The following is a 15,422-nucleotide window of genomic DNA, read 5'->3' on the forward strand; positions in this document are numbered from 1 at the left end:
CCCTTATTAAGCTTGATCTAAAATGTGTGGGCTTATGGACACAGATCAAACAAAAAAGAAAAATACACACACACACAATTACACACACACACATGCACACACACATACACACACACACACACCACAAAGTGTCACTCACTCACATGAAGACATTATTGTCTCAAATACATTTTTATCATCATTGCCTGTCATGTCCCTCTCATTCCCTGTCCCTGTCATGCTCTTCTCGCTGATTTACAGATAAATACAAACAGCCTACTTTTAAAGTCATGTGAAAAGGTAAATATAAACTCTGATTACATAAACATGATAAGAATCAAATATTAAATAATTTATGCATTTGTTTGCTTCTCTGTCTAATCCACAGTCATAAATCCCTCTCATTTCACTGAGCTGAGGAAGAATGATTCAGTGGTCTTAGAACTGGTCATTACAATGTCATTACTTGCCCTTGAGAACGAGGTGTTTGACCAGATAAGCTGCAAATATGCATGACCGACATTCATATCTTATGTTTACATCATGTAACACTAAAAGCAAATGTTATAAGTTATACTTTTAATACCTTAACTTCCTCATGGGAAATTATATGAATTTTAGATTAGGTTAGATGAGATTAGATTCAACTTTATTGTCATTGTGCAAAGTACAAGTACAGAGACAACGAAATGCAGTTTGCGTCTAACAAGAAGTGCAAAAAAGCAGAAAAGTGCAACGTGATATACACAGTATAGAAAGGGTGGTGCAGTAAACAGTATGAGACATAGTTGGGGATCACATTGGCCAGCGGCGCAATGCTCAGACCATAATAAGTTCTATCTCGTTCCTAAGTAACACAAACGGTTTGCCTAAACTGACAATTGAATACACTCTCGTTGCGCTTTGAAAGTTGAATCAAGTTGAATCAAGTGCTAACATGAAAACGTTTCTTACAACATTTCGCTAACTTAAAGGAACATTCCGGTATTTAGCACTTTGAGTCTGGTTTGTTTGTTTGGGATGAACTAGAGTGGTGGACACCGAAATTTTGACGATTGGTCCTGTCTCGACTTTTCTGACTCGTTTTGAATCGCCTTTGACTACTTCAGAGTGGCTGCCTACAGGCATGCACAAACATGTCCTAAAACAACCCTTAACGTTTGTTTTCAAAACTGTGCAACTCACAGAGTGGTTAGTGGTGTTTGTTGATGTTCAAAAACAAGTAGCGTAGCGAAATACAGTTTCTGTCGTGTTTTATTTGCCATTTTGTAAAATCCCATTGATTCTCATTCTGTTGGGAGACTCATTGCACGTTGATATTACTGCGCCACTGGAAAGGGAAACGAGGGCTGTTTACATTTGGTTGTAGTTGTAACGGGGCTGAATGTGTTTATCAGGAACATTGACTGATGGTAGGGGGTGGGGCTGGTTAATAGTGTATGATTACGTTGTGGTGTGTATGTGGTTTGTTGCGCTCTTCTACAGGTGCATTCAATCGCCCCTTAATGGCAGACCTGCGCAGTTGGTGGTTGAAAGATTTAAAATGCCAATGGCGGCCTTTGACTGAGAGATTCTTGGTGGCAGTAGGCACCCGGTAAGTAAGTAAGGACTACCACCGAAGCCCGGAGAAGTAAAGGGGGCTCGGAAGACGCAACGCACAACGCACCTGGGGAGAGGCTATATATCGTTCTATCAGAGCAGCGTACAGACCGGAATACAACGCACTCAATATATCTACGTTAAGGGAAGTAACTTGACCATCGCTCTATGAGTGAGAGGGCTGTTATCGCGGCTGTTGTGGACGTTGATTTCTACCCCTTTCCCCTGCAGTTCCGGAGACAGCTGAATCGAGCGGAGGAAGACGGCGAAAGAGAGGCCTACAACGCACTCTATGTATTGCACTAAAGGGAAGTACTCATATCGTAGCCTACCACTATTTGTGCGAGTGGCCTGACTTCGTGTCAGTGTGATTGCCGATCACTGTCTACGAAGAGGCGTGTGTGTCGTGAGAAGCGAGTGCGTGCCATAAGGAGAGGACTATTGGGAGTCTCGGGTCTGGACTGTTCACCGCGGCAGCCATTGAGTAGGCTAGCTAGCTTCGAGCGCTAGCAGCTACGTGGAGGAGTAAATGGCTGGGTCGTGAGTGGTGCATGGACTGTTCCTCTATAGCCCTTATTATTCGTTTCCTTGTACGAGCTAATATTACCAGTTGTCTAGCCTTATTATTGTGTCCTGCTGCCCATGGTGCTAGATAGGCCTGCTATGTGATCCTGAATCTGGTGATTGTCTTATTGCTGTTAAGTGCTCTATGTCTCTGTGGCCCTATTGCCCGTTTTGTCTGAGTGTCACTGTAGCTTAAATTTGCTGTGTTGCCGTGGTGTTCAGTGCTCTTATGATTCACCGTGATACTGTTGGCTTGTATGGCCCTTTACGTTTGCCGTGAGGATTGATAATTGTGTGCTGTGTTGCATGATAATTGTGTGCTGTGTTATATGCCGTCACACCGTCAGGAGCATTATAGAGCATTATAGAGCATTATAGCCTGAGATCTCCCCCCTCTAGAGGGCGCCAGAATATGCTATTTACATATGCTAGGCTATTGATTTGTTTTGTAGTCTTTCAGTGCTTCCATACTGGTCCTATACCGTAAACAGGCTGTAAACTTACATGGGCTATTGATTTGTTCTGTGGCCCTTCAGTTCTTTCATACTGGTCTTATACTGCAATTGGGTTGTAAACTTCACATACAGTAGGCTATTGATTTGTTCTGTGGCCCTTCAGCTCTTTCACACTGGTCCTATACTGTAAATGGGTTGTAAGCTTCCCCTAGGCTATTGATTATCTGGGGGCTATTAGTCACCGGGAGTATTGAGTAGCTGTAAGGAAATCACACTAGCCTACTGTTGTTCCCTGTATTGAGTAGCGGTAAGGAAATCACACTAGCCTACTGTTGTTCCCTGTATTGAGTAGCTGTAAGGAAATCACACTAGCCTACTGTTGTTCCCTGTATTGAGTAGCGGTAAGGAAATCACACTAGCCTACTGTTGTTCCCTGTATTGAGTAGCGGTAAGGAAATCACACTAGCCTACTGTTGTTCCCTGTATTGAGTAGCGGTAAGGAAATCACACTAGCCTACTGTTGTTCCCTGTATTGAGTAGCTGTAAGGAAATCACACTAGCCTACTGTTGTTCCCTGTATTGAGTAGCTGTAAGGAAATCACACTAGCCTACTGTTGTTCCCTGTATTGAGTAGCTTTAAGGAAATCACACTAGCCTACTGTTGTTCCCTGTATTGCCTCTGGGGGTCAGGTCACTTTTAATTGCTTACAACTGGTAATGTATTTTTGTGACGTGAACTGTTTGTGTCGTATCTGAACCGCTCAATTTTTAAGATAATTTAATAAAACTCTTTTTTTATAAAATATCCTTCAGCGTTGCGTGTGTGTGCCTCAAGGGTCAAGAGTTATAACCTGCTTCCCGTTACATAGTCTTTCCGCGAGAATTTATTTTACTGTCTATGCTTCAGGCTCAAATATTGAGCGGAAGTTTATATGCGGTTGTGAGGTGTCTGAAAAAATAGTTCCACGATAGCAAATAAGACGGCTGGAAATCATACATTGCGCCAATATATTTGATTTTAATAATCAATGAACACCACTAACCACCACTAACTGTGCACTTGTGAGTTGCACGGTTTTGAAAACGAACGTTAAGGGTTGATTTAAGGACATGTTTGTGCATGCCTGTAGGCAGCCACTCTGAAGCAGTAAAGGCGATTCAAAACGAGTCAGAAAAGTCGAGACAGGACCAATCGTCAAAATTTCGGTGTCCACCACTCTCGTTCATCCCAAACAAACCAGAAAAGGGACTCAAAGTGCTAAATACCGGAATTTTCCTTTAATATCTTCTTTTAGTTCACATAAAGATTCATGTAAGTATTCATTTCTGATGTCACAACAACAGGTGAAAACAACACTTACAGATATATCTTATCCAAGGCTCTGAACGTAAAAAACAACTTCTTGCAGACATCTTTTTGAACACGGGACAACTACTTTCTAGACTAAATGCAGAAAATAAATGATACCCAGATACACCACTAGGTGTCCTCCTTGCGTCTTCTATGGCTGTAATATAGCCTGTAAACAGCATTGACTAGAAATAAACATTAGTCATAACAATAGCTTTCTCTGCTTGTATTTTTTTTCACTATGTGACTTTAATATTAAGGCCACATCAATATCAGGCCACATCAACCTAGGATTGATTCCAAATTGCAAAGTGAATCAAACCCACAAGCTTGAGATTTTTTTAACCACTTTTGGATATTCTTCTGTTGAAATGTGTGCCACCTTTTATCAGAGCCAAGTTGTTGTATACCGGTATGCTTATCTTCAATTAATCTATTCAATGATACATTAACAATTCATTTCATCAATGACTGTGGCATTCTCTAAAATATTGCAACATTTCCTGATCACAGCCAGCTACTCCTAACTAATTGTTCCAAAATTAAGCCAGTAATTACAACAGACCACACATTTGGAGGAAGCAGAAAAAGTACTGTATTTGCATAAAGTTGCATTGCACAAGGCATACAAATGCATAGAAAACATTGCTAATGAATAATGAATAATGTCAGACAATGTGGGTGAGATGACACACAAGTTAAAACCTCCTGGAAAACATGCGGGCCAGGGCAGAGGAGCGCTGGGAGGCATAGTCCTCATCACCCCTCATGACCTCGTGGATCCACGGCAGGTAGGGGGATATCTTTGTGTAAACGGCGTACTTCTCCACGGCGCAGCTCTTATCGAAAGACAGGATCCCGGCCGCATAAACCCTGTTCTGTTCCGGGTTGAGGACCGCCAGGGCGCCACCTGCGTCCCAGAAGCACACGTTGGCCTCGTACTCTCCTGGGCCGGTGCAGAACATGTTGTCGTCCACCACTGGTTTGCCGGACTTGCCCTGGTAACCGGACTGGCACTGCTGTCGGGAGACCACGGGCAGCTTGAGAAACTTGAGGATGTCGGACTGGATGAAGTCCCTGCCCCAGCCCCAGCCGGCAACAAGGCCCAGGGTGCCCGGCGTCTCCTCCAGGTCATCCCCCCGCTCAGGGAGAGGGACAGGCATCACTGACTCACTGAAAGTGACAGGCCTTTTCAGCCGGATCAAGGCCAGGTCGTTGTCCCAGTCTGATGTGTTTTGAAAGCCTGGGTGTAGGAATACCTGTGGGCAAGAATATGGCCATTGTGGGTGTGTTCTGGGGGGGCTATGATTGTTGTTAAAGCTGGATGAAATGTCAGTTGTTATTAGTCGTCAAAGTATGAAAGTATTCACAGTATAAACTGATGAAAGAAAGTCTGATCCTGGGTGAAGCCAGGTCACATTAAGGAGGTAAACCTTGAAAACAAGTAAATCCTGTTATTTACGTTCAGACATAGTATAATATCTTCCAATAAATAATGGTGTAATCTCTTTCGATTAATAAATTGGTTGCACCATTTTCTCTTGCTCATAAGTTGTTCTTGTGAAATAGCTGCACCTTCAGTATAACCTATCAAGGTGTGCAGGCTCCTCTCCATCCTGTGAAATCAATGCTGTCCTCACACTCTGCATGTTTGCTGCTTCACACTCCTCACACTCTGCATGTTTGCTGCTTCACACTCCTCACACTCTGCATGTTTGCTGCTTCACACTCCTCACACTCTGCATGTTTGCCGCTTCCATCTGGCTTCTGTTTCAGCAGCCAGAGCTGATTCCGGGTAGAAAAACTAAATTCTTCACAGTACGTGCGTGCGTGTGTTTGTGTGTGTGTGTGTGTGTGTGTGTGTGTGTGTGTGTGTGTGTGTCTCTATAAGATCCTTGCCGCAGAATGTCCACCAGACCATGAAAAAAAATGTTTTCCGTGTCCAGGAGGCTCTTAACTTACCTTGTCGACTGCCGCCTCTGTGGATGCATTAGCATGGGCCCGATGAGTGATCCTCATGTAGATTTTGGGAATGAGGGGCTCTTTTCCTCGAGTGGCGTCTCGACTCCTTTGGATGAAGAGGTTCCTTCCTGCTGTCAGCACCCAGCTGTCTGAGATGAGAGCGCCGCCAGCGAAGCCGCCATCAAACACCCCTTCGCCCAGATACACCATCACATGCCAAGGAACGCTTCTCGCCAAGAGGCCCCCAACCATCCTCCTCTGCCGCTCATGAGCTGTTGACAAATGATCATATAGATATGCGTAATTCATGAGCTGTTGACAAATGATCATATAATTCATGCGTAATTCATGTAAATGAAGCACTTGGTCATTGTGAAAAGGTCTTTCATTGTACATGACTCAACAGGATAAGTATAGAAAATACTTGCATAATTTCACAAATTTCATTGTGTAGAACAAGGAATAATGTTGGATATGATTACACAGTGAAGAGCACATTTTGTAATTTGTAACAGTTTTTTTTTCTAATATGAGGGGAATCAGATTAGTTATTTTGGTTCTTTGATATCTTTGAGGATCTTTGATGAATGTGCAGTATTATGTGGAAAATGAAAACATACAAAATTAAAAACCTAGGCTTACGCAAGATACTGTCCGATTAGTTTGTTGCATCATCTGCAGAGCCTGGGTTGATAATGAACATCTCTCGAGGATCAGTAGAGCTCACTGGCTGACATTGAAGGCTTTCCTAAATGCTCAAATCATTTTGCACATTTTCTTTTCTTCTGCAAACCCAATAAATCGGTTTCAGAAAAGGTCAAGATTTCTGGCTGACTGGCGCTGAACCCTTTGAAGGCTACAGCCCAAACATGATCAAGTTAGCATTAGCTCTAGCTCACACAGGTTTTCCAGAGCCACAGACACCGTTGCAGAAAGGGCGCTACATAACGGCAACAGCAATAATGCATCAAAAGCAACAATATCGAAGAATTCTTCTGTTCTCTGTTCAATGTACAGTATTGTACATGACATGGCAGACCTAATGGTAAATGGAGACTTCTCTACTTTTCTCAGACTTTTCAAGACCATATTTGGCAGTTGCTTTGTATTTCCTCAGCTTTTGCTTCCCTTGACAAAGGAGTCTGCACTCAGTCGACCAAAATTGTCTGCGACATAACCGTTGCTCACCTGAGACCTCTGAGACCTGAGACTGTTTCGCGCCCTGGTGCTGAGTGGCTGTGTGTGGTAGACAGGCCACTAGAGCCAGGAGAGCTCCGACTGAGAGCCTGTAGGACAGAAGTGAAAGGATCAGAGTGGGCTTCACACACACACACACACACACACACACACACACACACACAAACACACACACACACACACACACACACACACACAAACACACACACACACACATACACACACACACACACACACGTAGCAGCTGTTAGCACTGGGCAACTGCCTGAATTGTTAGAAACTGATTTAGCCATTTATCCAAAAGAGACTTTGCAAAGAACATTAACCAGTGACGCTTGCCTGATTTTGCTAAGAGAAATGGTTTAAGTATAATACAAACCAAATCATGATGGAGGTTTTGCAGAGGGTAGAGTGGCTTCTTCCCTTCACCGGCAGTGGGATTATTGTCAATGTGTGCAACTTGTCTCATTTTATACTAACTTGCTGTTGACTCTTTTGGAGGGAGGAATTTCCTGATTGTTGCTGTCCGGGAAAAAGTCTGTGCGCTGGTGCCAAGTCCAGGGTCAGGATCTGCTCCGCTCTCAGTGTCTGCCAGAGGGGTCGGAGATGTCGGAGGGAAGAGGGAGGGAAGGAGGAACAGGAGGGAGGGAAGGAGGAAGGGAGGGAGGAGAGGGTTTCAACACACCCCCCAACCAATAAAAGCTTATATGGGTGCCAGCCGAATTTAGTCCAGCCCACAACATTTGAGGTCGGGAAGTTCGGTCTGGCATTGCTCCATTGTGCAGCAACTATGCTTGTCCCAGAGCTGGCGGACCAGTCAAATCGGGCTTTGTGATGATGGACAGGTGAGCAACAGCGCCTCGTCTATCACGTCATCTGAGCATGCTTAGATTAGGCCTATGTTTGCAACAAAATGCTGTGGCTAGAAGGAGACAGATGGCTTCTAAGACCCCATATGGAAAATGCATATTCTGACTAGAATTTGAGTATGACAACGTCACTTATATGGTGATTTAAACAAGATATGGCATGATGTTGCAAGTAGATAATGTACTGTCAAAACAAATATGGAATGAACAGAAGTCAAACATAGGAACTGCTGAACTGGTAATCAGAAGTTTTTTTTTTTTTAATCTAAACTGGGTTTGAATTACATCTTTTGACAAGTAGACAAAAGCCAAACATAAGTAGAAAAGGTCATGTTTGTAATGAAGAACACACAGAAAATCCCAAGCTTGCGCAACACCACTAAGTTGGCTCAAAATGTCCTGAATTCCTGTTTGACTTTGTTTATCCTTCCCGTAAAACCAAAGAGCTGGGAAGGTGGCTTGGCTGAACAGATGAGCCCCTTGAACTACACAAGCACTAGCACTGTAAAACTAGGCTATGTTGCTGAATTTAAAGTCAAAGACTGACTATTTTTTGTGATTGACCATTGATTAAAAACAATTAGACATGTTATTTATTTATAATAATGAAGGTCATGTTTGTAATGAAGAACACACAGAAAATCCCAAGCTTGCGCAACACCACTAAGTTGGCTCAAAATGTCCTGAATTCCTGTTTGACTTTGTTTAGGATTTTTCTCCTGAACAGTAAGAACTTGTCAAAAGCATGTGGTGTTCCATTTTTGCTTGCATCCTACGTATACACTTGACTGAGGTTCAGAAGCTGCTTTTATCTTCTTTTTTTTTAAGTAATCCAATACAGACTCGCAACAGCATGTTTGTGAACTGAACAGGTGGTTGTCAGATGGCTGTCTCATCTTTCCTCACAGATTCACACAAATTAGCATGACTTTTCTGTGTTAAGACATGAAGCATATGTGGCATTATGTCTGTGTCTCAGCAAGAAGAGACTGTTTCCCCACACTGGACTGGAGCCACTCTCTCTATTTCCCAGAAGAAGCCGACAAGAAATCCATTTTCTCATGACAGAGTTTTGTAAATTACCTGCTGGCCATCATTGCAGATACCAATTAAAATAAAATATATTAAAAACCATGTAACAAACTGTTAATAAATCAGCCCCTCTGAAGAATCTTGAGGCCTACTTGACAACATAGGGCTGGATGCATCATGCACATACAGATTAAATCTCTTGGGACATAGTACGATTGTAGTGCAAAAATCAGCCAATGCAAAGCTTTGATGACAGCCTATATCTACAGGGCAGGACAGCTGCACACATGCCCTTGTCCATACTGTAAATATAGAGACATGAAACACAGAGAGCGAGAGAGGCCTCAGGTTTAACGTGTGTGTGTGTGTGTGTGGGGGGGGGGTTCTTCACAGAGAGGAACATTTCATGTCTCCATCTTTTGTATTGATCACTCTCTTGTGACATAAGCTTGATCCCTGCCCAAAACATAATCAAGTACAGGGGATTCTCTGAAACTATATATGCCATAATTCATCTCCCTCATTATGCAATGCTATGGATCTACACATCTCCTGTCTCACATTTCAGCCTAAAGTAATCTCTCAGTGAGGGATATGTTTTCAACAGACAATACTGGACATACAAGTCCACTCAATACCCTACTGGCATATTATCCAGTGACCTTGTGGCAGTGGAACTGTAGTTGTGATTACAGATTAGGTAAACCCAGCTGCTATGCTGCCTTTACCTTGTCTCTGGTCAATCTCACTGAACAGAGTGCAGCTTAACCACAGATCCTTGATTACTATTAACATTCCTTTCCGCAACAATTGAAGGTTCTAAAATTCTATGTTGAATTCAATGAACCCAGATATTCTTTAGAACGTTAATTTCTCAACATTCCCGTCACACCGGTGTGATGGTACTCCTTTAAGGGTTAATGGCGCCCTGACTGGCCTTGGTGCCTGTGAATCACCTATTTATCAGTGGACGAATTGAGGAGATACAGCCTTTCATTAATGCAAGGTGTTGATGTCCACTCAGTCAGGGCCAGACTGAGGCTGCGGCCGGCAAGCTGTGCCTCAGATGCGCTCATTCATAGGGATGAGTGCGGTAGGCGATGGGCATCTGGTGAGGGGAGTCCAGGACAGGACGGAACAATGCTACCGGTGCCTCCCAGCTGTCCGTCCGGCGGCGCGTTATGTAAGGCCCAGGCCGAGCGAGAACGTCATCGTCGGTCTGTGTCACATTCTCGCACACAAAACACACAAACACCTCACGTCCCCAAGGCTTGATGTCTGTTTAGGCAAATGACCGCAGGCTTGAATGAAATGTCCTGCTCTCTGTTTCTTTTTGTGTGTTTTTTACACACAAAAACAACAAATACACAGCGCACGCGCACACACACACACATGCGAACATACAGACTTAGACATTGTTAGACAAATGTGTGATGTGGTCAACACTGCATACACTATTAGAAGATGTTCCAAAGAAACTTCAAACGTGACCTCAGCAAACACCAGAAAATAAATCAAATGATGGCCGAGTTGAGTGAGTCTATTTTTATAAAATAGCATGCTGATGAGAGTGAATCACAGTTGAGCACAATGATGAACATCACTACTGACATTAGTAATGCAATTCAGGCTTTTATCTAGTCTCCCATATTTTTCTTCCATCTCTACAAGATCAGTCCTTTTAGGCAAGTCCCTCCACTCAGCGGCCATATTGTAAAGCTTTTTGGGCACTTATAGGGCATCTATTTTCATCAGAAATGTGTTTGCGCAAGGCATCACAACACCAACCTTGCTCCAGCGGCGAGATCACAACACATGATTGGCAAGATGTATTCACATGTCGACTTTTTTGCTGCGGAAGGGGCGGGATACATGTAGACAATTGCCATATTGGCGTTACAAACTAACCCCATGCATTTCTATGGAGGATTTTTTGAGTGCTGTGTCTCCTCATTAGAAAGTCTCTGCTTAAACATGCTGGATCACAAATAGGTTGAGTGTGTTATATAGTTAATGATTACATGTTACAAACCTGCATGTTTTCTTTTAACATTAGTAACAGCAGACACAGGTTGCACTAATGTGTGGTCTGTCCTCTGGTTTAGGAAGGTTTCTTTGACCTTCTGGGATTTTAGACACTTTGGTGATTTTCTCATAACAACACAACATTTAATTTAATATTAGAGTTAATAACAAGTAATTTGCAGTAACACAATGAGCTCTAATGTTGCATTACACACAATGTGCAATGCAATGCGGTAATACCGACCCAGACGAGCTAATACTAATTTAACACCACACCACACCATGTTACACACAAGCATCAGTGGGTTAGTGCACAGACAAGGACATTTTCAGTGGGCCTACATGAATTTGTTTAAAGTGACACCATTTCCGTAAAACTTCTAAAAATCATAGACAACGAACTCATTTAAAGCCAACTTCTGTCATGTTTCTGTAGTTGTGAAATAAAACACCACAAATGACTCAACTGATTTCTACATCGCACCATGCAATGTGTAAATAAATGCACCATGCAATGTGCATTTCTCCCCGCCTGTTGTCATTACATGGTTCCCGCACCACAGAGACTTCTTTCTCCATATTGTAAGACAGTGTAGCATCAAAATGAATTTGAAGCCGTTGTTTTAAGGTAAAAATCTGCATTGTGTTACTGTAATGTGTTACTGTAATTTAAATATACCTGGCAAAAGACGTACGAATGTGTCAAATTGTTTTGATGAAATTAGATTAGACTTGCATCAATTCTGTATTCATTTAGAACATGGTGTTATTCACACTCCAATCATGAGTTAAATCATGATCATGAGCGAACTCAAAAACACCTACTCATGAAAGAGCAAAGCTTTACTATTCTGCAGGTCGCTTTGGATAAGACAAAAAGGTAAATAAAATAAAAACGCCTGCGAAATAAAAAGCGAAATAAAAAGTGCCCAGTATTTCAGTATGCTGCTGGGTCTGATGTCAAAGTCATGGAAGACACCACACAGCATTCATGTGTGTCACTACCTAACTTCCACTCACTGGCACCCAACTCATTGGTATTCCCACTGGCACAAGTTATCCATAAGCACATTACAAAACTGTCACAGAGAGCCTCTTTCTGATTGGTTTAAAAGAAGAAAAAAAAACGCAGGCAGTTTCTCATTTGTGTCATAATGAGCAGCAGAAGCTTAGCATGATGTGAGAGGCTGGGATGGAGCTTTAGTGCATGCCGATCATAGATGTGCCAGATGGACACTCTGCTGCCTCCACTTCCCCCCCCCCCACACACACACACACACACACACACACACACACACACACACACACACACACACACAGATGTGTGATGTGGGAGTGAGGCAGAAATGTGAAGCATTGCTCCTGGCATATGCCGCACAGATATGATTCCTCGTGCCTTGTTTTAAAACGCTTTCATACAGCTCCTCAAGCTGAATACTAATGACACTGAAGTGATGTTACTGTGCAAGGCCACTAAACTATAACTTGACACATACTCATTTATTCATTTTGTAGGTAGATACTGTATCATGTTGATACTTTCAATGAAAGTTCAAATGAAAGGGTCACATCTTGTATTGAGGCCAAATCATGTGGCAATCACATAGTTAAATGAGTCATGAGTCATCATGACTCAATCACATAGTTAAAATGTTGCTTTCTTCATCTGTTTACTTGGGATAACACTACCGAGCATTGAACATATTTACAAAGACAGACTGGTGAGAAAGGCCAATAACATTGTATGTGACTATACACACCTCCTGGCATCTTATTTTAAACTACTGCCATCTAGGCGTTGTTTCTTCCCACTCCTTCTGACCAAAAACAGATCCAAATTCTCTTTTGTACCACAAGGCATAAAAGCCTTAAATCAGTCAAAATAAGCTAGATGTCCAGCTGGCCTGGTCATACCCAAGGGTGTCTAGTGTGTTGTCTTGTATGTTCTTCATGTTATGTCTGTCGGTGTCTGGACTATTTGTTTGTGTCATATGTCTGATGTCCTGTCATGAAGTGCCTTGCAACGGTACCGCAGAACCCAACTGCCCCACAGGGGCAATAAAGTTATCTGCTGCTACTGTTCAAGAAACACTGCAAGCTCTTTTACGTATGCTCAAAAATCTTGAGCTGATGCTTGAGACTTCTCAGTGTGTTTTTAAAAAAGGCCAGTTTTTGTGGTCATTCCCTCCTTGGTTTCTTTCTATGCTGGTTTGTTTCTGCAAATCTCTCCCTCTGAAAGCCCTTGGTCAATGTTCTTGAATTAATTATTTATGGTGATGTCTGGGAAATCTTTTCTAGCCTGTAAGACAGCAATAGGCTCTATTTTTGTTCTTTGTCAGTTGATACGGCAATGGAAGGTTTTTTTTATGAAAGACAATCTATACACTTTGCTAATTTTACAACCAAAAATTGATAAAGGTAAAATGCTACTTAAATGAACATAGAAAAAAGACATAAGTATTGATTATTGCATGTATTATTTACATTTCTACTGCTGGTCAGAGAAATAAGATTGATTTACATATTTCTGCATTATAAAAGTGGAGCATCTCTACAGATTTGATTGTGGACGTGAGGCTTGCATTTGGATCATTTTCTTCTCAGCTGTCTAACAGCTGGGTTTTATTTCCTTTAGATACAGTAGAAGCAGTTATAACCACATCTCAAAAGTTGAATGTCTCGTACATAAAAAATGTCAGTGGTTTGATCGTTTGATTTTATCCTATACATCAACACACTTAGAGAGAGACTCAGAGATACTCGCTTACAAACTTACATTTCAACGCTCAGGGAGAAAGACCCTTCGACCTTGGAGAGTAATGAGATGACGTGCCACATTCACATCCGCTCCCCCAGAGAAGCTTCTGATTCACACCGTCAACCTACAGCATTACTCACTGAATCTGGTTACACTTTGACTTTCTCACACTGGCTTTAAGACCCTACGATGAATAATGGCCTGACTGGCCTGAGGAGAGGAACATGTATAGCACATATGGCTTCACTAAGTAATACCGTACCGTAACTCTGCATGCACAAGCAGGGTGCGATTTGTAGGGGGGGATGGTGAGGATTTCCCCCCCTCTGGTTTTCCTATCCCTACCTCTGCTAAATTATTTTTTATCGTCGGGGGGGACAACATTTATCCCCCTCTGCCCCTCATATTGATTAATGCTACTTCATATAAGTAAAGCACTGCAACGTGAGAACAGTCTAGTAAGCTAGCCTACATAATAATCTGACATTAGAAACGCACCGTCACCGTCAGCACTGATGCTGCTGACACAGTGGCTGCGTGATAACTTAATTTGGCCTTGATCTTGCAGGACATTTCAGAATGTCGAGTGTGTAATCCATCATAAATGGCTAGGTGCAATGGAAAAGTTAGCTGGACAAATGAAAGAAAACGAGAAGGATTCAGTGAAGCATAATAATGTTTTAGAACCTTCAAAATTAGAAAACTGATGCAACTGAGATGGAGGACAACTGCACGTAGAGTAGAACGTAGGCCTATTGTCCGAAGGAACCTACATTAAATGAGGAGATATTTGCTGAATGTCACAAAAAGTGTTACAGAAATTGCTTGGCATTGCTTATTCAATGGCTCTCTACCGAAACACCTGTAGTTTGCGGAGGACGAACGAGAAAGCACTAGTTTGATAAATCAGCCAGTAGTAGACAAATAACTTTTAGAAATAATCTGTACTGCAAAAACGAATGTTGGTGGGTATTTAAACTATCTAGCGGGTGTTTTAACAGCTGCAAGAAATAGAAGCTTCATGGCCTTTATGTTCTGGTTCGTAAATTATTTTCATAAAATTTCAAGTTGCCCTATAACTTTACTCTCCAAACTCTTCACTGCACTGTAGGCAATTAAAGGAGAATTCCGGTGTGATATTGACCTAAAGTGTATTGAAACATGATACTGAGTGTGAACGTATGTCTCATAGCCCATCTCGGCTTGTCCCCTGCACTCCAAAATCTGGCGCTAGTTAGCCGATGCTACCAACAGCTTTTTCAATAGTGGTGCTTCGGCATCGGGCTAGCCATGCAAATAAATCACTGTTTTACACCCATTTACGAGGCTCAATGTATCTCCACACTTCATTGGTAGACTTCCGAGGGCCCTGACATTTAAAACGAGACATTGAGAACTTTGAAAAAGCACTGGTAGTTTACTTACAAGACGATTTATACAGACAGTATCTTCACGCAGTTTAGCGTTTGCAGCCATCTTGAATTTAGTCACGATAAGTCGAGCAACGAGTAAGAATGAACAGCTATGATAAGGGATCAGATTCCAAAAATAATTCAGTGGAAATGCATGGATTCCAGTTGCTGCTACTGGAAGAAACTGGAATCCATGCATTTCCACTGAATTATTTTTGG

The 15,422-nt window shown here is 42.2% G+C and overlaps 1 protein-coding gene across 1 annotated transcript; it reads right to left on the reverse strand.

The window, feature by feature from the left end:
• Positions 1–4,519: 4,519 nt before the first annotated feature.
• On the reverse strand, positions 4,520–7,645 carry LOC121681887 (haptoglobin). Its single transcript, XM_042061834.1, has 4 exons — positions 7,487–7,645; positions 7,099–7,196; positions 5,911–6,182; positions 4,520–5,207 (listed from the first exon to the last, which is right to left on the reverse strand). The coding sequence occupies exons 1-4, from the start codon at positions 7,492–7,494 to the stop codon at positions 4,647–4,649; spliced, it is 939 nt and encodes a 312-aa protein (XP_041917768.1). The 5' UTR covers positions 7,495–7,645; the 3' UTR covers positions 4,520–4,646.
• Positions 7,646–15,422: the final 7,777 nt, after the last annotated feature.

This window comes from Alosa sapidissima, chromosome 14 (assembly GCF_018492685.1).
Source record: "Alosa sapidissima isolate fAloSap1 chromosome 14, fAloSap1.pri, whole genome shotgun sequence".
In the NCBI taxonomy this organism is placed as follows: domain Eukaryota; kingdom Metazoa; phylum Chordata; class Actinopteri; order Clupeiformes; family Clupeidae; genus Alosa; species Alosa sapidissima.